This window comes from Malaclemys terrapin, chromosome 5 (assembly GCF_027887155.1).
Source record: "Malaclemys terrapin pileata isolate rMalTer1 chromosome 5, rMalTer1.hap1, whole genome shotgun sequence".
Classification (NCBI taxonomy): domain Eukaryota; kingdom Metazoa; phylum Chordata; order Testudines; family Emydidae; genus Malaclemys; species Malaclemys terrapin.
Window position 1 is genome coordinate 44475222 of NC_071509.1, and position 27603 is coordinate 44502824.

A 27603-nucleotide genomic window follows, 5' to 3' on the forward strand; every position below is an offset into this window, starting at 1 on the left:
GGGCGGGGCAGGCTCAGAGTCACGCGCGGCGAGAGGCCGCCGCAGCCCCGACCCAGCAGCCCCCGCCCGGCCCGGGGGGCGGCGGGAGAACCAGCGCCGGGCCCCGGCCTAGCTTCCCCGAGACCGGGGGTGGGGGGTGTCTGTGCCTGGGGCTCTGCCCGCCGGCCCGGGAGCAGACACATCCCCGGGGCGCCCAGCACAGTCCCTAGAGCCTCCTTGTGCCCGGCGCGGCATCGTCGGGGCGCGGGAGGGGCCCGGGGCCGTGGATGGAAGCAGATCGCAAAATAGGAACCCTCCTCACCTCGCTGCAGACCGAGGGGAAAGGGAGAGCGTCTTTCGTCATCGCGTTCTTGTATCCCCTCCGTCTAGGCCTGACGTCATCACGCTCGGCCACCCGGCTCTGAGGCGGGAGCAATCGACCGCCGAGCTCACGAAGGCTCGAGCAACAGAGGACTGGGGCCAGGCAGCTCAGCTGAGTGCCGATCTGGCCGATCGGGACTCGCCCTCGGGGCTCGGTGAGGGACACAGCAGGCGGCGGTGGCCATGGCGCTACTCCAGCGCGGCTGCTGTGGAGCCGCCGCCACGATGAGCCTGAGGCGGCTGGTGCTGGGGCCCCAGGGGCGGGTGAGTGAGCGAGAGGGGCGGCCTGCCCCGGTCCCGCTCGCCAGGCAGCTCCTGCCCCGGGCCGGGGTCTTCCCCCTGCGCAGGGCCCCGCAGCGCCGCTGGGCCCCTCCGGGTGACCTGCCCCGGCCCCGGCCGCGGCCCGGTTCTGTGTGTCACCGGGACCTGGGCTCGACCCTCGGCGACCAGTGCTCGGCTCTGCGCTGCGGCCCCGGACCCCGAGCATCGCCTGGCTAGTAACCCGCGTCTCAGCTGTTGGCCGGGGTCACTCCCGGCTTGCAGGCTTCGCTCTCCCACTGAGTGGCTGTTTCAGTTATTCTTTTTCCTGAGTGTGTGTGTTTTGCGTTTTCCCAAGCTGAATCTCATTTCTATTTTATCTGTGTTTCTAGTCCGAATAGATTGGTCCAATAAAAGATATTACCTTACCCACCTTGTCTCTCTAGTACCCTGGGACCGACTGGCTACTACAACACTACTGCATAGATCCCTTTGTGTTTCTTCTGTGTCCTCCCTGATGTTTGTGAGACCTCCCAGTTTAGTGTCCTCTGTACAGGGCTCGAATTGTGGGGAGGAAAGACTGGTGGTAGTGGCAGGACACTCCCAAGCTGTACCCGCAGCTGAGCTCTGGTCACTTGAGATGGCAGAATGAGATGCTTCTCGCAGCAGGTGTTCAAAATATGATTGTTGCAGGCTCTTTTGAGACAGGCTCTTCTGCAGGAGTTCCAACACACTATGCATAATAAGCTTGTGCCTCTGGCCCAGGATCGCAGAGTTATATAATGATGTCTGGCTCTAAGCATTCATTAGAATTACATTTCTAGCTCACATGGTTGCAAAGGAAAGCTCGAAAATATGATCTGAGTGTAACTGATGGAGTTATGTTTGCTTGTATCTGCAGTCAGTCCTCCAGTAGAGAAAGAAGCAGCAGCCACTAGAGCCATGAAGGAAGCCACTTAGCCCTATACCATCAACACAGCAGAGATGGCCCCAGCTGCTTTGGGACAGGAAGAATTGAGGGACTAGCTCTATAGGATTGGCCCTCTTGGTGAGGCTGGGGCTTGGCATGCACTTAAACGTTAGGTCAGCATAGCTGTGTCGGTCAGGAGTGTTAGAAAATCATAGCTCTTACTAATCCACAGTGAAGATGCAGCTATGTAAATGGAAAAGTGCTTCTATTGACTTAACTAACTTAATTCACCAGTGTAGGCTGCATCTACATTACAGGGTTATGTCCTCATATCTGTCATAGCTATACTAGTATAGTCTCTGTAGTATAGACATCTTAGATCTCTGGGATCTGTTCTTTCCCTTGAGCCTTTTGGCTCTATAAGACAGATTGGGAGTGAAAAATCATGGTACCTCCGAAATGCTGTTCATTTGTGTCTCCAAAACGAGATACCACTCACAATAGATTGTATTGGTCTATCATTCACCTTTGCTTTTCTTATATGTTTTGATAACAGTGAATGTTCACGATATTGATATTTACATTATCATCACTGGACAAATGGGCTGCTCATCATCAGGCATTGGGATGAATGGGGCAGTTCAGACCACTCTGAACTATTGTTTTATGTTTCCGGCAGACTCAGGCAGACGTTGTTCCATTGGTTTACACCACTCATTTTATGTTTTCAGGGTTTTCTCCAGAACCATAAAGGCTACCATTTTTTTTTTTTAATGGAAATTAAGATTCTGGATGACAAGAGGGCAAACTCAAAAAAAAAAAAAAAAAAAAAACCTCAACCAGAAAAACCCAAACCACTGGGTTTCTGACTTAGCCCAGTTTGAGTCGTGTTCATTGATGCCATTTATCTCCTCTTCCAGATGCTATTAAATAACACTGGGTCCTAACAACAAACCCTGTAGTTTCTCACTAGACATTTCCCCCACCACTTGATCATGTTCATTTTCACTTTTTGTTTGCAGTCCTTCAGTTAGTTTTTAATCAACATGACAGTGTTTATACCCAAATCCATATTAATTAATGTTGAAGTAAGATCTTGTGGAACTTTGCATTCCTTCCTGTCTGTCTTGCATGCATTGAAGCCGAAAGGATTATTATTCCAAAAACGCCACTGGGCACAGAAGATCAAACAATCTGCCCTATATAGTGGGTCACCAAAAGGATTTGAGAGCTTTTAAGACTTTTGTGGCAAGGTGGCTGAGGCATTCCAACTGCATCACCTAGAGGCTTGCTTGGCGACATCTCCCATTCCCCCTTAGCCGTTGGAGCTCACTGAACAATGGCAGTTTCCAATTTTTAGGCCTAAAAAGGAGATTCTTTCTCTTTGAACTCGAAGGTCACCAACTTAAAAACACTACACGCTTTCCCACGTCACTATTGATTTTGATGTGCAGGTTACTATGGATACTTTCTTTGGAAGATGTATCTTTTATATGGTAATTTATTATGCTTTTGTTTTAAATCACTCTGTGTTTTCTATACTGGTTACTGCTGGTGTATTTGAATGCGGCTAAATTTTAGTTACTCCATTTCTAAGAATGTACCTGCCCTGTTGCAGTAGTGGTATTGGAGCTCCCTCCCGTTTGCAAGTTTTTGAAGATTATACTTGCATGTGCTGTACACTTTTTGCTCTAGTATGTGCTTAACCAAGCAATACAATAATTTAAGCTTATTGCTTTGTTCACATTTAAGTGTTCAGCTTCTTCCCTTGTTTTGATTTTCACTTTTTGAAAGTTACAGGCTTTGCTGCATCTGTCCCCTTTCTAGGGACTGAGACCAGAAAATGTTATTTTCCGGTCTCCATCTGCTGATTGCCTATGTCTATATTTGCATATTATTGTACCTGAAAACAAGAGCCAAAATTCTGCCATTGGATGTGTGTTCATAGCTCCCATTGAAATCAATGAGAGTTGAGCACAAACTTCCAAGGATGGAACTTGGCCTTAAATTAACAGGTAAAAAATATACCTTTCACAGTCGTTCTCTACAACTCTTGTAAGGCCTGTAAATTGTTAACTTTTTGCCTTCTGTATGAAGCTAATATAAGCCCTATCAGCTCTCAAGAGATGCATACCATCAGTTATCCCATACATATTAGCACATTTATGATTAAAAGGGTAATACAGTTCTGCTCTGTTTAGGTGTGTGAAAGCCATGTGTGTAGCCAGTACAGAGCATCAAGTTCTTTGCCAGATGAAAAGAAGGAGTTTCTGCAAAATGGACCTGATTTGCAAGATTTTGTGTCTGGGGATTTTTCTGATAAGAGCATGTGGGCTGAGTATAAAGGCAATTTAAAACGCCAGAAGGGAGAAAGGTAACTGTAGCTTTAAGAAATTACATTCTACTCTGATGTACTATCATGCTTTGTTTAGTACTTGATATCTCTTGTATTCTACTGTACACAAATACCTGCGTATATCATATAATTTTTTGTCAAGTTGTGTGGTACTGGAATGGCTACTTCATGCTTCATTTTGGAAGGAATGGTCATTTGAAGAGGGGAAAGCATTAGTTTCCCATATGAAATCTTTAAGCACAACATGCGGAGATAAGATAGCTAATAATAATTTCAACACAGTTGATCAGATTAACTGTAATGAATTCAAGTAAAAAATTGGAATACCTAAGACACCATTGGCAATATATTTTTATTTTCAGTGTTTTTGGTCCAAAACATAGGGAATGGTTCCACTTACATAGCTCTATTTTAATTATAGCTGGGAAAAGAGTCACTTATTTGATTCATAAAATGTTACTGGAGATTCACAGAACTAAATAAATCACTTATGATTTTGGCGAGTTTGATTTTTTTTAACCTAGCCCTGAATGTATTCATGCTACAGACAGGTTGCACCACAGTTGTTTGTGGTTTATTAACAAGTAATGAGTCTGTAAATTGGTAATGCCCAGAATCATTCTGTGTAAAGGCAGTGGTAATATCTGAAAGTCTCATCCAAAAGTAATGTAATCTGCTCTTATATATGTTTTGCCCTACTTTAATATAGTAACTGTAGAACTTGTGTTGGAACTTGTCCAGTGTTAATTGCTAATTGCTTTAGTACACTAAATAATAAATGACAGAATAACAGCCACCCATCTTTTATATAACCCCTTTTATTATTATGACAGTCTGTGTTAATCTATAAAATTTGGTTCTAATCTGAAAAAGTGACTGTAAAATGACATTTGGGAGCTTTATGTTTAGTGTCTCAATGATTTCCAGACCAATTCTGCCAAGTTTACAATTTAAGATGATGATTTTTTTTCTAACTTCCAGCTACACAAAATCAGTTTGAAATCTTAAAAACAAGCTGGATTCTTTCTGGCTGATGCATCTCCAACAATAAAGAGTTTGCAATAAAACCTTGTCCCCTAATCCTGTAAAGAAAATTATGTCGGCAAAGTTTGCTTTTATTTACACCCATGAAACTCCATGAAGGCCAGGGAAGTTCCACCAGTGTAACAAAGGGCAGAATATGTCCCATTCTATGGCACTGACCAAAAGTTTTTAGCTATCCATACTGAACTGGTTGTGTACTTTGAAAAATGCACTTTAAACAGTATTCTCGATGAACAGTAGTAGCTATGATTCCGCTGGTGAAATAGCCACCAATATACCTTGAAGGCATTGGAGTGTTTGTGCCATGAACAGTAACAAATTATAAATATATATCAGTGGGAACAATATGCCCAATTTGTGTTTTTGATAAATTGTTGGGAGTTTTTTTATTTTTGTTTTTGTATGTAGATAGATTCATGAAGACTAAATTCAAAAGCTGTGAAAACCAAAATGAGCCACCCCTTCAAAATTTGCTAGGAGTTTGTAGTAGCTGTGTAATTATATTGCCAATGTCTGAATTACCATACATAGCATGGCAGTAAGGTTAGTGATCTTAAGCCCTATAATTGTGGATACTTCCATCTTAGCTTGGTGGCAAGCTAATAAATGAGGATGGAAATAAGGAGTATGGTACTTTTTTGAAATATATTAATGCTCATTTATGAATCGTGACCAGCTTCAAGGAATCTTTCATACCCAGAGGCTGTAACAAAGTAAAGTAGATCTATGAAATTAAGTGATTACATGCAAGTAATTTATTAATCCTTATATTTGCTTGATATTATTCAGGCTGCGACTTCCTCCATGGCTAAAAACTGAGATTCCCATAGGAAAGAACTATAATAAACTGAAGAGTACACTGCGAAGTTTAAATCTTCATACTGTAAGTCTAATGCCTGACACGTTTTCTTCTAGGAAGAAAGCAATGTTTTCATGATGTGAAATTCACCCCTTTGCTCAGGAGCAGCAAAGAGCCTATGCATCACTTATGCCTTTGTGGCTTTAGTGGGAACATATGATGCATAGGCTTTGTCCTCTGCTTTTGCACAGGGGTGAATTTCACCCATGGAGAACAAGGGAAGAAACAAACAGTAGAACATTGGACATTTTCCCTGCAATGATCTTAAATATGGTGTTGTGTTTCTCAAGTCCTCTAAGAAGTCAAAAGATTATCAGTGTGTCTAATTTAAGTGGAAACACTTGTATAATTTTTGGGACTGTATATTAATAATTCACATGAAAAGAAATTCAAGAAATGTTTGTGTTCTCTATTAAATTTGCCTCCCCACTGATGGAAAGAGACAGAAGATGTAAGACAAGTGTAAAATTCTTTTCTTCAGGAAAAGATTGTTCTGTAATGTATCACAGATCTTGTGAATTTTTTATGAACTTTTTTATTACATCTAAAATGTGCATAATTAATGCAATTTAGAATATGCAATTCTGACAGTTATAAAATTAATATATGGAGATATACCTATCTCATAGAACTGGAAGGGACCTTGAAAGGTCATTGAGTCCAGTCCCCTGCCTCCACTAGCAGGACCAAGTACTGTCCCTGACAGTTATTTTGATGAGCAGTTTTCAGGAAGTTGTGTAGTTCAGAAGAAGAATGGTGTTGGGGTTAAGACACAAGATTGGGTGTCACGTGACATATGTTCTCTTCCCAGCTCTTCCACTGACTGGGGCAACTCACTTAACCTATCTGTGATTTAATTTCCTCCTCAGAATTTCAGTACCTGTCTCAGAAGAGAGGACAAATTCCTTTGGTGGAAGGTGCTATAGAAATGCAATTTATTATTATTATTAATGTCATTTTCATTATAGGTGTGTGAGGAAGCACGTTGTCCCAACATTGGAGAGTGCTGGGGAGGGGGTGAGTATGCTACTGCTACAGCAACTATCATGGTAAGTCAATAACCACTTCTTACAATAGGAAATATATTCGGTTGGTAGCAAATTTGGGTATACAGAAATCTCCAGTGTAGTGACCCATGTATATTATGCTACAGTGCACAACAAATCTCTCTCTTCAACAGTATTAATAATTGATTCTTTGAAGTAGCATATTCAGTAGTTTCTGAGCAGAACAATACAAAGTTTAAAATATAAAGTTAACATAATCTTTTCTTATTTCAGTTGATGGGTGACACATGTACAAGAGGATGCAGATTTTGTTCAGTAAAGACAGCAAAAAATCCACCTCCATTGGATCTTAATGAACCCTACAATACAGCAAAAGCTATAGCTGAATGGGGCTTGGATTATGTTGTATTGACATCTGTAGACAGAGATGGTTAGTATGTTGTCAGTAATGTCTTCCAGTGTAAGCTCCCATGCACACTATGCAGAAGTTTTAGAGTCCTCAGTCAGTTTGGGTTATTAGAGGTATATGGTTTAAACTTTTATGTGATTGATGAAAGGAATGAATGACTTAGAAACTTTTCAGAGATTACAAAATGCTCTTCCTGACTAATCCTTACTCCCCTACTTCTGATGCAGGCAAAATACACATAGAAGACATACAATTATGTAATTGGTTAAACGTTAGTTCCTTATGGAACCGATTCAGTCTATTTGAGTAGAACCTAATTTAAAAAAAATATTGCTACCTTGCCACTAAGGTTGTAATGGTTCTTTTGTGCTGTTGCTATCTTGGTGGAAAGACTGTATCAGAAAAAGAGTGTTTTGTATTCCATTGAAAGACCAATAGTTTCTAACCATGGCTTTCAATAAAAGAGCAGGAACAATTTCTTTTTGTGTACATTTCTCTTTTAAACTACCCCTGTGGGAGAAAAAAGAAATTAAACCATACAGATCTGTGCTAAAGTTAAAGGGGCTAAGATAAACTCATCTATAATCAGGGAGATTTAGAATGAAGGTTCTGACTCTGTTCTAACTAACCGTACTTAGCCTGGGTATTGTAAGAGTATGGTAGCATACCTATTGTACAATTTAGGCATAAGTAGTAAGTTAAGGGTGGAATTTCAGCTTTAATTTAGAATCGCTTTACATTTTTGTGGTTAGATTAGACTCTTAACATCAAAGCCACACAGAATTACACAAAAGTATTGTTTTTAATGTAAAAATACCAAATTATTGCATTGTTTCTAGATATTCTAGATGGCGGAGCAGAACACTTTGCAAAAACTGTATCACACTTGAAGGAAAGGTACATTATTAATTTATTACTATTAATTATTATTCAGCATTTATGTTGTGGTAGTGCCTAGAGGCCAAAAGCAGACTGGGCTCTATGGTGCTATTTGCTGTACAAACATGTAATAAATGGCAGTCCTTACCTGGAGAGCTTATATGTCCACTCCTGGATTTTTCATCCTCGCTTGTGTAACACTGTTAGATTAAATAGATAGGCAGGAATGTTCTCCTGCTGAATTTCAGTTTATCCCAGATTCCTTTTAAAAATTAAGCACTAAACTGTTTCTTTGGACCACACATTTAGAGCAGTGGGAAACATCTATCCATTTTTTTGTGGATGTTTACATTTTAATGATAGGGTTCTAGCACAGTAATAATGGGTTTGGGAAAAGATAAAAACCTTTGTAACTGGGTTCCAAAGATAATCTGATTTATTTTTCAGCTCTGACCTCTAAACTTTGCCATTTTTTACAAAGAGGTTCTCTCTGTGACCCTGATTCCACCTTTATACTTTCCCATTTACACCTTCTTCTACTTTCCACTTTATACATTGTGCCAGCATGTCATTTTGGTAGCATGTTTGCATCTTTGTTAGACGGTTGTAGATTTAATTCCTGCAGCCTGACTTGGGCATTTGCCTAATACGTACCCTGTAATGAGGACTACAGGGACTCACTTCAAAGTCTATAACCAGTACTTCCTTGATTACCTGGAAGTGTTTCTGTATAGCAGTGGTTCTCAATCTATTTACCACTATGGGCCATGTATGCAGCTCTCTGTTTTGTGGGCTGCATCTACACAATATATACTACCTGTATGGCCCTAAGGATGTCACATGGGCCTCAGCTGTGTGCTGATTGGGCCGCAGGTTGAGAACCACTGCTGAATAGTGATGCAAAGTACTTCTCCATCCAGCTTGGAGGAGCCAAATTCCAGTTATTGGGGAACTGGATTAGATTCCCAAATAACAATTCAAAGTATTTACAGTCCATTAGGTCAGATGTCCCCTCCGTCATTAAGAAGTTCAGATGTTCAAATCCTATTAAAAATCTTGCTAAGTGTAGTATGGAGCAAAGATGAAGAAAATGAAGTTCACATGTAACTTGCACTTAATTTGAGCAAGTCTGGTGACTCAGTAGACCATAGAAATGGCTCTGATATTATGTTCGACTTATGCAACATTCATTTTATTTCGTGCACTAGTCAAAGCAGGAGTTGCACCTGTACAGTAACTCCTCACTTAACATTGTAGTTATGTTCCTGAAAAATGCAACTTTAAGGGAAACAATGTTAAACAAAACCAATTTTCCCATAAGATTTAATGTAAATGCGAGGGGTTAGGTTCCAAGGAAATTTTTTGGGGGCAGACAAAAGGCATTATATACTGTACAGTACTGTGGTTGGGAAGTGCCCCTGGCTTACCTCACACAGCACAGCCTGCTGCAGGCAAGAACGCTAGGAAGCACCTTCGTAGCAGCAGCAGCAGCAGTTTCCCCTGAGAAAAACAGGCGCTGACTTTGCCAGGGGATGCTACAGGCCCACCTTTTCCCATCCCCGCTCCACTCCAGGCCCACCTCTTCCCACCCCCATTGCACCTCCTCTCTGTAGCACGCCACATCCCTGTTTCTTCCCCACACCCCAGAAAGTCCTAAGCGCCGCCAAATAGAACTTTCTGGGAGGGAGAGGGAGGAGCGGAGACGCGGCGCTTCTCCGCTCCTCCCCCTCCCTCCCAGCGCTTCGCGCTTAGGACTTTCTGGGAGAAAGTGGGAGGAGCAGCCACCAAACAGGGGGGAAGCACTGGGAGGGATGGGGAGGAACTTGTGCAATGCTCCCTTGTAAAGTCGCTGCTCTTACACAGACTCTTACAAGCAATGGACAGAGCAGGCAGCCAAACGACGTTATAAGGGAACTTGTTCCCTAAATGAGCAGCGATGTAACTTTGAAACAGCGTTAAGTGGGAGGACGTTAAGTGAGGAGTTACTGTACTATGTTTAGAGTAAAAACTAACTCTCAAGTATTTTCAGTGCTCCACTGTTTTAGATGTTTACCTAACTTAACTTTACTTTGTAGATTTAAATATCAACATTGTAGATTTAGAGTTGTTTTTAAAAAATATTGAATTTTGGTTTCTTTTAAAATATTCTGATATTTTAGTATCATGTTATTGAAATATTTGATTTGAGCATCAATAATAGAAATACCACAAGCATGTTCATTTTTCAATCTTTGTTTTTCAGGAATTCAAAAATTCTAGTAGAATGTTTAACCCCTGATTTTCGAGGGGACCTTAAAGCAGTGGAGAAAGTTGCTTTGTCAGGACTAGACGTATATGCCCATAATGTGGAAACTGTTCCAGAGTTACAGAGGTGATTAAAGGTGATCTATGTATATAAACAAATAGTAGGATGTATACAGTTAGAGGGTATTCTGTAATGTTCTTATGAAAGCAATATTTAGATCAACCAACATTAAACCTTAGCTATAGGTCCCTTTAACTCGACTCATTGTTAGTACATATATCACTTACACTTATAAATAGTAAAAATCCTACGTACCTTATAATAAAATAGCATCTAAAGTTAAAAATTAAAAAGTAGACAATACAGTTCTATCTACCATAATTGTTTAAGTAAATTTTTCAATGAGAAGCTTGTCTTATAAAAGAAACAGGAAAGGAAAAATAGTGATTTTAACAGACATCAGGCTAGATCTGTTTCATAAGAAAGATAGCATACAAGAAAGATACATGTGATTACATTAAAACAAAATTAGTTTTTTTCATTTTCATTTGCTCATTGGACCTCTTTTTGGAAGGAAAGAAAATTTACTTGGTAAGTCAGTCCCTGTACATTTTTTTTAGCATGTATTCAAACCTACCTGGCTGCATAATTGGAGCAGCTGGAGCACCCACAGAGTCAGCGCCTATCACTATGGAATTATGTTTTCAAAATGAGGATGTATTTATCACACTTTGGCAAATAGCCCACAGCATTTCTCCATCATCATTATGTCTCAGTACCACCAGTGGGAGCCAAGTCCAGTTGTCTTCATAGAAAAGTTATGTTACACCTCCCAGTGAAACTTCCAGAATCTTCTGCTTTCTTCACTCAATAGGCACGTGTGTTGTACATGATTTTGACCAGCAGAGGACTACCTATCTTGTAAAGTAGCAGATTAAAAGTTTTATAGACGTTAAAAAGTGGAGTCAACCAACTCCTTTTCTTTGAGTGACCAATGTTTTTCTACCACACAGGAGGGTCTCCAAGTACAACTCTATATCCCCAGCCATTGGCCTTTTTTCCTAATAACTTGGAAATTCAGAGTGATATCATCACACTCTGAAGTCTCCAGCTATACTGTCTAAATTCAGCTTAAATATGGGTAGGTCATATCCACACTGCTGGTCAAACTGTGTAAACTGAATTACGCAAACCAGTTTTAATGTATGTTTAAACCTCCCACTTTTAATGTACACTAAAACTTCCCCACATAGACTGTTCTTAAGTGGCTCCAACTAAATTTTCATGTAGACTTCAAATACAACTCTGTCAGGGCTGTTCCCCAACACAAGCAAAACAGTTTCATCTTTACTATTGTTGATTTCTTTGCAATATGATAGAGCTTGTTGGCCCTACAACCATCAGGGCCTCAATACTAGAACTTGTACAAACACTTGATAAAAGACCATCCTCGCCCTAAAGACCTTACAATCTAAATAGACAGTGGGGTTCTGCACAGAACAGCTTGCAGGATTGGGGCCTAAGTAGATACTTATATGTGTCCTACCACTGTAGTATCTTCAGCACCTTTGCTACTCCTTGGGCCAGATTCCCTCTCGTACCAAGATATACTCAGCACAGGAAAGAGTGAGTGCAGGGAGGGCCACTGTCAGAAACACAGTACCAGCTCCCGGATTCTCAGACTGTTCCAGCCCTAGGGAACATATACCTGCTCAGAATTTTCATAGGGCAGTGGAGCTCTCCTCTGCCCCCTACTTAGCCCTCTGTGTCCTATTATGCCTCTTCCCTTTCCTGACATTTCCCCTACAGTGGAAATGGGGGCAGTGTAAAGTGGGGAATGGCATTAATGATAGCTCTGTCAACTTTACTCCAGTTCCATTAGGCATATTCTCAACTGGTCAGCTGTGAACCAATTATATTCCCGTTGCACTGCTGGGGGTTGGAACTGGGGTTGACAATCTGGCCCCTAGTGGTTAGCTGAAGACAATTTTCTGCAAAGCTGGGCTCACAGAGCAGCAGCACTTTGGTTGCATCAATCACAAGAGAAAGTAATGGAAACATTTTTTTTAAAGTGAAAGCTTGGTTTTGCAGGAATTGACAAATATTTTAGAAAGTTGCTAAAATCTCAGTTCCCCTCATTTTTTTTGCACCTGTGATTTTTCCAATGTCCCTTATCTCATGCATATCTGTGTTTTGTTTTGTTTTCCTATGGTCAAAACAATATGAATATTTTTAAAGGAAAGTACGTGATCCTCGGGCCAATTTTAAGCAGTCCTTACAAGTTTTGAAGCATGCTAAGAATGTCCAACCTGATGTAATTTCTAAAACCTCCATTATGCTGGGATTAGGCGAGACAGATGAACAAGTATATTCAACAATGAAATGTAAGTTGCATAACTTAAGTATATGTATAAGCTCTACCATGTTGGAACATAACTGCAAGTATGGGCATTGCAATATAACTAAAATGGACGCACATGCATATAAGTTGGTCTGTTGGGAAAAATTGTTTTCTAACTTTTTTATGCAATAAGGTTTCGTTCAATTTAAAAATTGAAACTCTGCAAGAACTGTTGTTTATACTGCTTTCAAATCAACAGGAATAATTTCACTATCAGAGTGCTGCAAGGGCCTGATCAAGCTGCCATTGAAAACAATAGGCATCTTTCCATTGACTTCAGTAGGAGTTGGATCAGTCTTCATATCATTTAATGTTCATAATCATTTCAGGATCTCAAATGTGTACATGTAATGGATGTTTTATTTATTTCATTGTACTTTTTTTGTTTTATAAGTAACATAAATGATTTTTTCTTGTTTGCAGAATAATTCTCTTTTGATTTTCATGCACAGATTATTTTAATTATTCCTCTTCCCTGAGTTTACCTTCTTATATGAACTTTTGCACTTACCTCTAATTTTTGAGAAAAATAAAGGTTAATATAATGTAAGTAGAATAGGGTTACCATATCTAATAAATAAAAAAAGAGGACCCTCCACGGGCCCTCCACGGGACCTGGCCCCGCCCATTTCCCCCACCCCTAGCCCGGCCCAACTCCGCCCCTTCCCCACCCTAACTCCGCCCCCTCCTCCCTCCCACTCCCAGCCACGGGGAAAGGGCTGACCCAGCGCTACCGGCTTCAGGGTTTGCTGGGCAGCCCCCAGACCCTGCGCCCCCGGCGGGCGCTTCCCCAGCGCAGCTGGAGCCCGGGATGGGAAGCGCCCAGCCAGGGGCGCAGGGTCTGGAGGCTGCCCAGCAAACCGTGAAGCCGGTAGCGCTCAGGCTTTGGGCAGCCCCTATGTCTCCGGTCCTGCGCCCCCAGCCGGGCACTTCCTCTCCCGGGCTCCGGCGGTGCAGGGTCCGGAGGCATGGGGGCTGCCCGAAGCCGATAGCGCTCGGGCAGCCTGGCTCTTAAACAGAGCCGAAGAGTTGGGGAGGAGCAGAGCCGCCGCGGCTGGAGGCTCTGCTCCTCTTCGGCTCTGTTTAAGAGCCGGGCTGCCCGAGCGCTACCGGCTTCGGGCAGCCCCCGTGCCTCCGGACCCTGCGCCGCCAGAGCCCGGGAGGGGAAGTGCCCGGCTGGCGGCTGGGGTCCGGAGGCAAAGGGGCTGCCTGAAGCCCATAGCGCTCGGGTAGCTTGGCTCTTAAACAGAGCCGAAGAGTCAGGGGTGGAGCAGAGCCGCCATTTTCCCGGACATTGTTCAGCTTTTTGGCAATTCCCCCCGGACGGGGGTTTGACTGCCGAAAAGCTGGACATGTCTGGGAAAAAGAGGACGTATGGTAACCCTAAAGTAGAACCCTGTATAGGATGAAATTAATGAATTCCATATAATTCCCCCCCATCTCCACCCCAGGGCAGGCTGCAGGCCTGTCCATCTACAACTGCGCTGTGGCGTTTCCAGGCAGCATGAAAGTTAAGATTCAGTGTCTCCTGCCTCTAAGACACATTTGTGTCAGCATATTTGGAGCTAGGGTTTAGCCCACCTCCTTTGTGTGCAAACCACCCCCATATATCCATCCGGTTGGTCTGATCTTGCTCTTCTTCCCTCTCAGTGGCAGGAGCTATATGACATGTGAATTTACTAGGGCTATCGATTAATCGTAGTTAACTCATGCAATTAACTCAAAAAAATTAATCGCGATTAATAAAATTAATCATGATTAATTGCAGTTTTAATCACATTGTTAAACAATAGAATACCAATTGAAATTTATTAAATATTTTGGATGTCTTTCTACATTTTCAAATATGTTGATTTTTATTACAACACAGAATACAAAGTGTACAGTGCTCACTTTATATTATTTTTATTACAAATATTTGCATTTAAAAATGATAAACAAAAGAAATAGTATTTTTCAATTACCTCATACAAGTATTGTAGTGCAATCTCTTTATCATGAAAGTGCAACTTACAAATACAGATTTTTTTTTGTTACATAACTGCTCTCAAAACCAAAATAATGTAAAACTTTAGAGCCTATAAGTCCCCTCAGTCCTACTTCTTGTTCAGCCAATCGCTAAGACAGACAAGTTTGTTTACATTTACAGGAGTTAATACTGCCCTCTTTATTTACAATGTCACTAGAAAGTGAGAACAGGCATTTGCATGGCACTTTTGTAGCCGGCATTGAAAGGTATTTACATGCCAGATATGCTAAACATTCGTATGCCCCTTCATGCTTTGGACACCATTCCAGAGGACATGGTTCCATGCTGATGATGCTCGTTAAAAAAATAATGCGTTAATTAAATCTGTAACTGAACTCCTTGAGGGAGAATTGGATGTCCCCTGCTCTGTTTTACCTGCATTCTGCCATATATTTCATGTTATAGCAGTCTCGGATGATAACCCAGCACATATTCATTTTAAGAACATTTTCACTGCAGATTTGACAAAACGCAAAGAAGGTACCAATGTGAGATTTCTAAAAATAGCTACAGCACTCGACCCAAGGTTTAAACATCTGAAGTGCCTTCCAAAATCGGAGAGGAACGAGGTGTGAAGCATGTTTTCAGAAGACTTAAAAAAGCAACCCTCAGATGCAGAAACTACAGAACCCGAACCACCAAAAAAGAAAATAAACCTTCTGCTGGTGGCATCTGACTCAGATGATGAAAATGAACATGCCTCGGTCTGCACTGCTTTGGATTGTTATTGAGCAGAACCCGTCATCAGCATGGACGCATATCCTCTGGAATGATGGTTGAAGCATGAAGGGACATAGGAATCTTTAGCGCATCTGGCATGTCAATATCTTGCAACTCCGGCTAAAACAGCACCATGAGAATACCTGTTTTCACTTTCAGGTGACATTGTAAACAAGAAATGGGCAGCATTATCTCCTGCAAATGTAAACAAACTTTTTTTGTTTGAGCAATTGGCTGAAGAAGAAGTAGGACTGAGTGGACTTGCAGGCGCTAAAATTTTACATTGTTTTATTTTTGAATGCAGGATTTTTTTGTACATAATTCTACATTTTTAAGTTCAATTTTCATGATAAAGAGATTGCACTACATTACTTGTGTTAGGTGAATTGAAAAAAAAACTTTTTTTTTTTTACAGTGCAAATACTTGTAATCAAAAATAAATGTAAAGTGAGCACTGTATAATTTGTATTGTGCTGTAATTGAAATCAATATATTTGAAAATGTAGAAACCATCCCAAAATATTTTTTAAATGGTATTCTATTCTTGTTTAACAGTGCGATTAATTGCACAATTAATTTTTTAATCACACGATTAATTGCAATTTTTTTTAATTGCGTGATTAATCACAGTTAATTATTTTAATCTCTTGACAGCCCTAGAATTTACCAGTAGTGAAGTAGTTTCTTCACAGAACCATTTTTATTCTAAGCAGATGTTCATGCTAACTGTAATTGCAATATTGAAACAATTGAAACAATTCATGCTTTTCATTGTACTTCACTATGGGGCAAATCCAGCACCCAGCTCTAAAGCTAGGATAGACATTGAGAAGGGGAGGGGAGAAGGAGCTATACAGAACCTGATTCCTCAACCCTCCCATGGATCAGAAGACTACACTAGTTGCACTGAACAGCATTTTTCAGCAGCTGGGTAGGAGGAGGCTGGATTTGTTCTTAATGACAGAGTATCACTGAATCCAAGTTTGGTATAAATTAGTTCCACCCTGTATTGATATCTTAGCAGAGAAGGCATATGTGCTTCCTGAGACATCAAAACTAGCATATCCCACCAAGGATGTAGAGCTGGTGGAAGATATTGGCAATTCCCCTTCAGTTTATTCTTTCTTCATTAGAATTGTATGCATAATTTCAGCATCAATCCTCTTGTAACTGTGGACTCAGATGAAGCATTTTCTTTTTATGTGCAGTTGGTGTTGCAGACTGTGTCAAATTAAGAGTCTGACCTAGATATACTAATAATCATCATAATTTTTACCCAAAAGGAAGTAAATAATGAATGCAGCTAGAACATGAAAGCTCAAAAATTGAGACATATGGACATTAAAGGTAAACTGCAGAATGCAAGAAGAGGAATTCTCATCCCTGCATTTAATTACGGGATCTTATTAATGGAGTGAAAAGTACTTTACAAATAAATAAAAAGATACAATTCAGGCTTCAAAAGCTGACAGTCTAAACAGGTAATATGAAGACAAGTAATAGAGTATTGGATACAACCAGAAGCAAGTGTCTGCTGGTGATACTTAGCACAGGTCAATTACTTTAAAAAAAAATCGCTATTTTAATACTTCTGAGGAGAGGAATCAAGTTTGTAGACCTCATGCAAGAAGTGAGTTTTTAGGTAGACATCTAGGCATGAGATACTGGAGGCACATGGACCAAGCTAGGGAGGAGTAAAATCAATTGCTTTTAAAAATATATATACATATCTTAAATACTATACACATTTTTTTACAAATCAAATAAAAAGCTGTATCTTCACGGTTCAGTGTGGGCAGAAACTCCCCAGTGGAAACTATGGGGATGGCAAGAGATTATCAGATTTGTTGTAAATTGTACTTCAACAAAATGCCAAAATTAGCCTAGTCTAATGAAGTATCAGGAAAAATGTCAGATCCCGCAGAGAGACAGCCACATCAGCCACATTCACTCTTAAGGAGATAGTAAAACTGCTTGAAATCAGTTTTTAATATATTTATTTTTATTTACTAAGTATCTTGTTGTTCTAAAGTATTAATACCTAAATTCTGCAATTTCTCTTTAGCGCTTCAGTCATGCCCTCTGATGCTGTGTATTGGAGGGTAGAATTTAATCCCTTATTTAATGAGCTAAGGAGTGACTTGCACTCAAAACTGTATTTTAGGTAAGACGATTTTTAGTCAGTGATGATACATCATGATTCTGTCACCTGCTAAGAAGGCACTTTTCTTTTTTATAGTATTACGTGAGGCAGATGTCGACTGTTTGACCTTAGGACAATACATGCAACCAACAAAACGTCATCTAAAGGTACAAATGCCTTGAATTTACTGGAAGCAGAATATGACCTGCACCTGATACCATTGTTCCCCTTCCCTTGTCAGAATGATGTCTCATGCCCATCTACACACCTTCTCACTATATGTCAGCTATGGATGTTTGAAGAGGACTCCCCTCAGATTGGGTAGCCATTCTTGCTCCTCCCCACCTGCCTTTTCTCAACAGTTAATCTGCTCTTCAGTGTGAGGCTGTTATGGGCTCCATGCTAGAAATTCCTGCCTGATGAATATTGTGAAATGTATAAATCCTAAAGTAATAAAGAGTTTCATCTTGCCACATCCTGTCTGAATGTAGAGTTGGCATTCCAGTTCATTAACATTAATTATACATTTCAAAGTTATTATAGTCTAAGCAGAATTATTTTTTCCCATCCAGGTTGAGGAATATGTTACCCCTGACAAGTTTAAACACTGGGAAAAAGTGGGAAATGAGCTTGGATTTCATTACACAGCTAGTGGTCCTCTAGTGCGCTCCTCCTATAAAGCAGGTAAAGTACTGAACCGTGTTAAATTATTATGTAAAGTTACAGATGTAAAGTAATTATATCAAAAGCTCACAATAATGGTTCTTTGTTTTTTTATACAGCAAATGTATTGTCTTTTATAGTTCCTTTAAATGGGTTGCTATTACTTGAACAATTACGATGCTGCTTTTATACTCACATTTTATAAGACTATTATTATTTAGCACTACACTTACTGCTCCAGGTATGGATTTATTTAAAATGTTGTGTATAATTTGCAACCTTTGCCATTAGCTTCTGAGCAAAGTGGGCTTTAAAACTGCGCTCCCTCATCTGTTGTGTCTTTTGACAGGGCTTCAGAAATAAGCCATTTTAATAACTGATTTTTCTGTTAGAAAGTTCAATGTACTAAATTACAGCTAGCACTACCTGAACTAACATGTAGGCCCATATTCTCTTGCTGTGCGTGGGCAGCAGAAAAGAGCCAGTTGCAGTTCTATGCCAGCTCCAGAATAATATAGAGCACCTTTCAAGTACTTACACCTCACAGCACTGTGTAAAATAGGGAGAATTCCATTTTATTATTGGATATGCTGAGACACAGGATGTTAAATAACTTTCACACAACCAAGCACTAGCAGAGTTGGGGAAGACAACCCAGGAGTCCTGACTTCCAGCCTCATGCTGTGATTGTTAGAATTCCTATTGGGTAGGTTTGGATTTTCTAGAACATTGGCCACAGTATGACTACATGTATACTGTTTTATTTGTTCTGTTTAATCCCCAAAGCAACTAAAACTGATTTATAGGTATTAATTTTCATTTTAATTAGGTGAATTTTTCTTGAAGAATTTAGTAGAGAAAAGGAAGACAAAGGTCATCTGAAGGTGGAAGAGGACCCATTTTAAGTCACCTACAGCTTTAAAGATTCATTTTTTCATAAGTTCATTTAATTCCAAAAATATAGCATCCCACATCATGGAATGAAGAATGAACTTAATATTTCTAGAACACTGCTCCCTTGACAAAACAATTGACATTAATTCGCCTAGTTCTTCTTAGTCTCTATAAAATTACAGCTACAAGGTACTTTAGTGTTCAGTGAATCATCAAGAGCCTTAGCTTTAGAATGTATCAAAAGAGAGACTCTGATTTGGTGAGCAGGGGAATTATGAGGAAAAAATAAAGAGAAATGACATATATATGTAAACAAAAATGGATGGATTGTGAAATCTGGTATAGTGTATTAAATGCTGAAATAAAAAAAATCTTGCCACCTGCTGCAGTGGAGTTGTGACTTTTTTCTTCTTCTAGGAGTGCCACCTCTACATTTTTTATTTACTGGGGACCAATACTTGTTAGTTTGAAATGTATGGAATCTTGCTAAGATGTTGACATTTTTATATTAGCACTTCACATCCTGTCTTTTCCTCCTCCTCCTCACATTTTCACTTTCCACCGAGCCCATGAGAGAAGAATGAACCTGTCTAAAATTATACTCCTGAGGGAATTCTGTGCCAAAAAAATTAAACATTCTGCATACAATATTTTAAAATTCTGTGAAATTCTGCAAATTTTATTGGTCAATAAATAAATGTGGAGGTTCCAGCATTGAAGTGGGGAGCACAGGCCCCTGACTGCACAGTGGTGGGAGATCACCTCCAGCTCCTGCCCTAGGACATGCACTCGGCCAGTGCAAGGGCCAGACCTGCCCCAGAAACACCCTGGGGTCCTGCCTCTCCATGCCAAGCACACTAGATGTAGACAGGCAGGCCTAGCCCAGCAGGATCCAAGTGTGGAGGGGCTTAGTGTGGGGAGATCCAGGTGTGGGGTGATAGGGTTCTGTGTGGGGCAGTCTGGGTGCAGACAGCTTGGTGGGGGGGCGGGGTCTGGATGAACAAAACTCGGGGAGGGGTTCTGGGTGCAGAAGCAATGGGACGCTGCAGGAGGGGTCCAGGTGAAGGTGGTTAGGGCTCAGCAGCAGGGGGGGGCCTGGGTATGGAGAGCTCAGCGGGGGCTAGGGGTCTGGGTGTTGGTTTGGTGGGGCTCAGTGGGGTGGGGATCTAGGTGCAGGGAGCTAGTCAGGGTGATCCAGGTGCAGGTGGAGTAGGGCCTACTGGGGAGGTTCAAGTGTGAGGGAGCAGTCTGGGTGCTGGGGTGGGGTCCAGATGCAGGGAGGTGGGGCTCAGCCAGGGTGTCTGGGTGCAAGGGGGCTCCAGCTGCAGAGGGTGAGGCTTGTTGGGGTGTGGGTTTGGATGTGGACTCAGTGGCTGGAGGTTCGGGGTTAGGTGATGAGGCTTAGCAGGGAAAGCTGGGTATGAGGTGGGTCTGGATGCACAGGAGTTGGGCACACGGGGGAGCAACTCCCTGTACAGTGACCCCTCCCCCCACAACTGAGGAGCAATCGCGGCAGGAAGCAGTGGGGGGGGATGTGGAGCTTCCTGCAGCCAGAGGGGTTTCTGGGGGTGGATCTGACCCTGCCCTGGATGTTCCTTGCGGGGGAAGAGGAAGTCCCATCCTCCCCAGCCCTGCCAGGAATAGCAGCTAAGCCTGGCACAGGGTAGGAGCCACTGGCTGGGGCATCCCCAGTTCCGCCCCTCTCGCACTGATTTACCTCTCCACTGGCTGCTCCGGATAACCAAAACAACGCACCTGTGCTACTGGGGAGCGGTGCATGACCATTTTTGCAGCTTCCCTATCAGAAAGTCATTTTTCTGCAGAGAAGCAAAGAAATCTGCGAGAGACATGAATTCTGTGCACACCCAGTGGTACAGCATTCCCCCAGGATTAAAAATTAGAAATGGTTAAGTCCCTGCTTCTCAGCTAATTAGCATAAAAGGTTGCATGCTTTTATATGGGAAACTCATAGCCCTCCTGTTCCATGGCCTTCCCTGGGTGATCTAGCCATGATTTATTGCATTGATGGTATGGTGTTAAGTTAGTAGGATTTAAAAACTGATCATCCAAGAAATTAAGTCATTTTCATTAGTAGGCAATAAAATACAACAACTAAAGATTCCTATCTTTTTCAGAATTAGTTATGTAAATAGGGTTTTTAATCTGCATGAAAATTCATCATTGTAGCTTTTGGCTAATTGTTACAAGCGGTGTGTTCATTCAACCAGTAGTATTTGATATAAACACCAGAAATATAAAAAGGACTTAGCTATAAGGCTATCATCCAGCTATGAAAAAAGGACATTACACAATAACTAAACTGTTTCTCCCCCCCCTCCCCCATTGTCTGAGGAATGATGATGCTGGAAAGTTTTTCCAATATTATTTCATGTTTGAAGTATTTTATGAAATCAGTGACGGGTGGATCTGAAGGTTTAAGATATTTGTTTTTCATGCTCAAACTCAACCATTTCTGATACACAGCTTTTATAATTTGAATCTCTACCGTGAACCCTGCTAATACATTGTTTGTAACAAAGTTTACTCAGGCCTGCTTCTTAAATGGAGAGGCTTGGTACTTCAATTTTTTAATATTAATTACTTGTTACGTTAGATTAGTATTTAAAACATATCCATTTCAGAACTTTTGAGGACACACACACAGTAAAGATAATGGATGACAAACTTCCCCTCCTCAAATCAGAATTTCTTCAGCCACTCCACTTTAGGAAAAGCCTTTCCACCATACTTGTTCAGAGTTTTCTGTATATACCCCAGGCTATAAAGGCATAATACTCATTTCACTTGAGGCCAATAAACTGGGAATCTTGTTTTGTTAGCTATACAGTACAGGCAAGTTTAATATAACTCTATACAGTACTCTCTGAGCTCTGATCAAGTGAAAAAATTCTTTTAGTTACGATCCCTTCTCTAAATATCCACGGGGGGGGGAGGGATAGCTCATTGGTTTGAGCATTGGCCTGCTAAACCCAGGGTTGTGAGTTCAATCCTTGAGGGGGCCACTTAGGGATCTGGGGCAAAATCAGTACTTGGTCCTGCTAGTGAAGGCAGGGGGCTGGACTTGATGACCTTTCAAGGTCCCTTCCAGTTCTAGGAGATGGGATAACCAATCAGAATCTCTAAGTTATACCTCATTTAAAGATCACTTACATATAACAAACTCAAGAAACACTTCACCACATGCCAGTTTCAATTTCACAAGGACTCCCTTATGGTTAAATATTTCCAACCTTTCTTAAATTTTGATGCTGTACCAGTTTTCTGTGCACCATTAAAATCCTAACCTGAAATCTAACAGGCTTGTTAGAGTCATAGAACTTCCTCTCACTTACATTAAGGTAAATCCCAACCAGCCCCACTAAAGGCAGTGCAGCTACACCAGGTGTAGATAACATAAGCAAGAGGAGAATTGGATTCATTGCTTTTTGAGTGCAGGTCAATAATCCCTCTACACTTGCTGCAGTGACTACTTGTCTGATGCATGGCCAAAAAGGGTTAAACATCCTGCAAAATAAATGACTCAGATTCAACACTTAAGGAAATGTGCGGAGATAGTATTTGTGTATTTACATATGTATGGGTAGTGGTCAACAATGTAATCAACAATCCCTATCTGTGCTGTATTCTGATAATTCAAAGATCAAAAGAACATCCTAACATTTAAAAGAAGTGTAAACACAGGGTATCTCTGTATTCATCTCTCTTTGACAAGTATAGCAAATCATCAGTGAATGGTAGAGGAACAGGCGATTGTCTTATGTTAAGTCATATAGCTAAGTACTGGTGATAGACCCACTTCAAAGATGCCCTGATTACTGATTGTTCCCCGATGGACTCCAACGTGTCAGACAACCTGAAATTGTATAAAAGATCCTTGGGTGCTGATCCTTTTTTATCTCAGATCTGCTTAAGCTTCATCAGGGGATGTTTGAGTCACAAGATGAGATCCCAGTTAAGCTGGCACACCCTGGATATGATATTGGACATTGGATTATAACCTATTAACTAAATTCTAAAGGAACTCTTTGCAACTACAAAGCACACCATCTCTGCTATGTATCTGAACCTCAAGAATTGAACTCATGTCTGTATGTACACTGATCTTTTAGCCATACTCTCTCCCTTTTCTTTTAAAATAAATTATGATTAAATAAAATTTTCAGAAATCATCGTATTTGACTCGGGAGGCCTGAGACTGGGTTACTTTAAGGGAACTGTGTTATTGGTTTCTGGGCAACCAGTGAGGTAATAAAGAAGTTGTTTTATACTGGCTTGGCACATTTAAGTATTGAAAATATCCATCACCTTTGGGCATTATCTGCCCCATTCTTTGAGTGACGACAGCTGGCCCCCCTGGAACCCCGGTCACAACTGGCTATGCACTATGCTTTAATTTTGTTGTTTTCAGTGAGTTTGTGAATCAAGATATTTTCAAAATTGTAAAAGGCACTTGTATTCAGTCATTTAAGAATTCATCCATGGGAAGCCGGGTGGGGGGAGGGGGAGAGTTAATGGATTTTTGTCATCACTGCCAGAAGCCAGAAATTTTGCTGAATATTTTTTAAAAAGCCATCGTTTGACCAAGTCTGAGGAGTTTCAGCCCAAACAGAAAAAATAAGAGTTATGAAAAGGATGTAAACAAGATTTCAGAAAAGAATGGCCCTTTCAATTTTTAAAACTTTGTTTCTAAAATATCTTAAAAGCATTGTGAGTTTATAAGCTCTTTGGGCAGAGACTGTCCCTTGCTTGTACCTAGCAGAATCTGGCCTGTTGTGATAAATGAGTCAACAAATCTACCCAAATTGTGGCTTCAACTGTAAAATGCATGTAAAAGTTCATAAGATGTTACAATAACCTATAATAGCAAATGCTGAAGGGAAAAGGTACAAAAGGGAGAAAGAATAACTAAATTAATCTAAACAAAAAGGCCAGGTTGATATGATTCCAAGACTGTGCTGAAATTATGCTTATTAAAAACAGGAGACATGGAGCCCAAAGTTAATGACTTAAAATTGATATTTTGGATATTAGGCCTACTTGTGGACAAAATAAATGAGGGAATGGGCTATTCCATCCATCGCTCCTTTTTTGGGTTCCTAAAAAAGATTTTTGTGAGAAAAGTAGGAAAGAACAGACTAATGGAGCAAGCTTTACCATTATGGCTGCCATCCCCACCACGTCCTGGGACCCCGGGATTTGTCAGCCTGATCCCGAATGATGTCAGCAGGGGCGTAGCCACGGGTGGGCCTGAGTTGATTTATCATCCAGGCCCACCACCCCAGTCCCAAACCGCCGCAGCACTTGCCTCACTCCCGCAGGGAGCAGGGTTGGGGAACAGGGGCTTGCAACCCCCCACTCCCCGACAGAAGTGCTGCCCAGGTGGAACGGGGCAAGCCCCCGACCCCGCTCTCCAGTGGGAGTGCCAGGCTGAGCAGGGCAAACCCCGAGCACCCGAGGGGGAGGGAATGGTGGGAGAGGGCACACATTTTTCCAGGGCCCCCAGTTTTTCCAGGGCCCCTGGCCACAGCATCTATTGGCCCTCCCCAAGGGGCTGGAGGGAGGGGGAGGTGGCCCCGATCGCTCCTACACTTACCCTCCTGTCATTGCCCACCCACCCTAAGTCGGGGCCCACCCAAATGTCCCATCCTTGCTATGCTACTGCTGTACAGACTGGGCCAGAAACAGAGGGGGGACCACTAGCTGTCGCCTTCAGCCCCCAACTAAAACCTCTCCAGTGCATCATCAAAGATCTACAACCTTTCCTGAAAGATGATTTCTCACTCTCACAGATCTTGGGAGACAGACCTGTCCTCACTTACAGACAACCTCCCAACCTAAAGCAAATACTCATCGGCAACCACACATCACTGACCCAGGAACCTATTCTTGTAACAAAGCCCGATGCCAACTCTGTCCACGTATCTATTCAAGCGACATCATCATAGGACCTAATCACATCAGCCATACCATCAGGGGCTCGTTCACCTGCACATCTACCAATGTGATATATGCCATCATGTGCCAGCAATGCCCCTCTGCCATGTACATTGGCCAAACCGGACAGTCTCTCCGCAAAAGAATTAATGGACAAATCTGACATCAGGAATCATAATACTCAAAAACCAGTGGGAGAACACTTTAACCTGTCTGGTTATTCAATGACAGACCTGTGGGTGGCTATTTTACAACAGAAAAACTTAAAAAACAGACTCCAACGAGAGACTGCTGAGCTGGAATTGATATGCAAACTAGATGCAATCAATTTAGGATTGAATAAGGACTGGGAACGGCTGAGCCATTACAAACATTGAATCTCTCTCCCCTTGTAAATATTCTCACACTTCTTATCAAACTGTCTGTACTGGGCTATCTTGATTATCACTTCAAAAGTTTTTTTTCCCCTCTTACTTAATTGGCCTCTCAGAGTTGGTAAGACAACTCCCACCTGTTCATGCTCTCTGTATGTGTGTACCTATATCTCCTCAATATATGTTCCACTCTATATGCATCCGAAGAAGTGGGCTGTAGCCCACGAAAGCTTATGCTCTAATAAATTTGTTAGTCTCTAAGATGCCACAAGTACTCCTGTTCTTTTTGCGGATACAGACTAACACGGCTGCTACTCTGCAACCAGATGACATTGCCACTCATACCAGCTCCAGCTGAGTCCCAACCACTACCTGAGATAAAAGGGGATTGGACAACAGCAGCAACTCCAGCCCCTCTCACTTAACTTCTTCTCTTTTCCCCAAAAGAACAGTTATTACCATTTTACTATTACGGTATCTAACCGACTGTCCAGTAAGGTTTTTTTTCCTTCTAAAAGCTCTCCAGCTAAAGGGAAAGGGAACAAGGAATGTTGTTAAAATGAAAGCCTTAATATTTAACAGTTATAGCATGTGAAAGGTTTTTTCCTTCTTTTCTCTATCTTTAATAAAAAATTTAATGGATTTTTAATAGTGTATTTCCCAATGTAGTAAGCAGGCGGAGATCTCAGTATATCAAACTCTGAACCTTTTGTAACACAGTTTCATGTTGTACAGTGACCAAGTTATGTTAACACCTTTGGTCCTATTTTCCATCTAAATTCATATGACAGGCCCCCTATCACCACACTATTTGAGCACCTCACAGATTAATTTTTTCTCCTCACAAAACCTCTGTAAAATAAGGGTCTCTCACAGGTGGAGAATTGAGGCATTAAGGCCCCAATCCTAAAGTTAAGCACATGTAAATATATTTGCAGAACAGGCTTAATAACTTGCCTAGGGTCCAAGAAGTCCATGACAGAACTAGGAACTGACCACTGGTCTCCTGAAGCCAACTCCTGTCCTTCCTCTAACGGGGCTCTGATAGGGTTATCAATAATTCAGAGTATAAGAGGATGATGAAGAGCAATTTCTAACATTCTGAAATAGAGACTAAAGTAGCACCTTGCTGACCTGCAGGCTTTATAGCTCATACACACACAAAAATGGTCTCGCCCCAGCTCTAATATTTAAAAAGGACAACAAGAGGACCAAAAAAAAAAAAAAAAAAACGACTTCTGTAAAAAAAAAAAAAAAAAAAAAATCTATTTCTACAGTAACACCCAAGATTATCATAACAAAGATTAGAGAAAGTAATATTTTAAAGTTTACTTTGTGCATCTGAAAGCACAGTCAGTAGAGGTGGTCAGAATGAGGGAAAATTCAAGGCATTTTTCCAATTAAATTTCACTCTCAGCAACATTTTATTTATCCATTGAGTCACTTGAGCCCCGATCCTCAGAAGTAATTAGGTACCAAACTCCCATTGCAATCACTTGAGAATCCTGGCCTTGATTCTGCAGTTTCTCCTGTCTGTGTGTGTCATTCATATAGAGAAGTGGGGAGAGAAATAATTTTTAAAAAGGAAGTGTGAGCAGAAGATTCAAGCAGGAATGTATCTGAAACTACTTTTAAACTTTTTTTTTTTTGGTCTAGATTTCAAATTGACACTGACTCTTTAATAGCAGATGCTGTGATTCTCTTTCTACCAGAGCGTCATTACAGAATGTACATTATCCTATAAAGTATAAATTAAAAACAAACCTACAGCTGGCAGAATAAGGGCTTGATCCAGTTGCCGATGAATTCAATAGGAGTCTGTCCATTGACTTTAATAGGAGTTGAACTAGGTCCTAACTAAACAGAGATATTGCATCACAAAGTGTACTCTGTTCTTTTTTTAAAAAATTGTACTTACAGGAGTTCACAATAGTGAACCCCTTTCATTAGTGTGAATTAAGGAGGTTCTCCTTTAAACACAATTGATGCTCCAGCTCTTCTCCATTAGTAAAAAGTGTCTTCAATCTTGGGAGGAAACATAGGAGTATTGGAGACACCTTTGCATTAAGCTAAAAGCAATCAAAAAATCCACATTCT

At 41.2% G+C, this 27603-nt stretch overlaps 1 protein-coding gene across 1 annotated transcript; it reads left to right on the plus strand.

Annotated features, from left to right (window-relative positions):
- Nucleotides 1-473: 473 nt before the first annotated feature.
- Nucleotides 474-19561, plus strand: LIAS (lipoic acid synthetase). The gene is made up of 11 exons (XM_054030111.1): nt 474-624; nt 3730-3902; nt 5718-5811; nt 6756-6836; nt 7068-7224; nt 8043-8100; nt 10325-10453; nt 12566-12711; nt 17717-17787; nt 18193-18304; nt 19113-19561. The coding sequence occupies exons 1-11, from the start codon at nt 544-546 to the stop codon at nt 19163-19165; spliced, it is 1155 nt and encodes a 384-aa protein (XP_053886086.1). The 5' UTR covers nt 474-543; the 3' UTR covers nt 19166-19561.
- The last annotated feature ends 8042 nt before the right edge of the window (nt 19562-27603 follow it).

Coding starts and splice junctions, on each gene's coding strand:
- LIAS (XM_054030111.1), top strand. CDS start 544: ATGGCGCTACTCCAGCGCGGCTGCTGTGGAGCCGCCGCCACGATGAGC. Junction 625..3,729: donor TGCTGGGGCCCCAGGGGCGG/GTGAGTGAGCGA, acceptor TGCTCTGTTTAG/GTGTGTGAAAGCCATGTGTG. Junction 10,454..12,565: donor ACTGTTCCAGAGTTACAGAG/GTGATTAAAGGT, acceptor ATATTTTTAAAG/GAAAGTACGTGATCCTCGGG.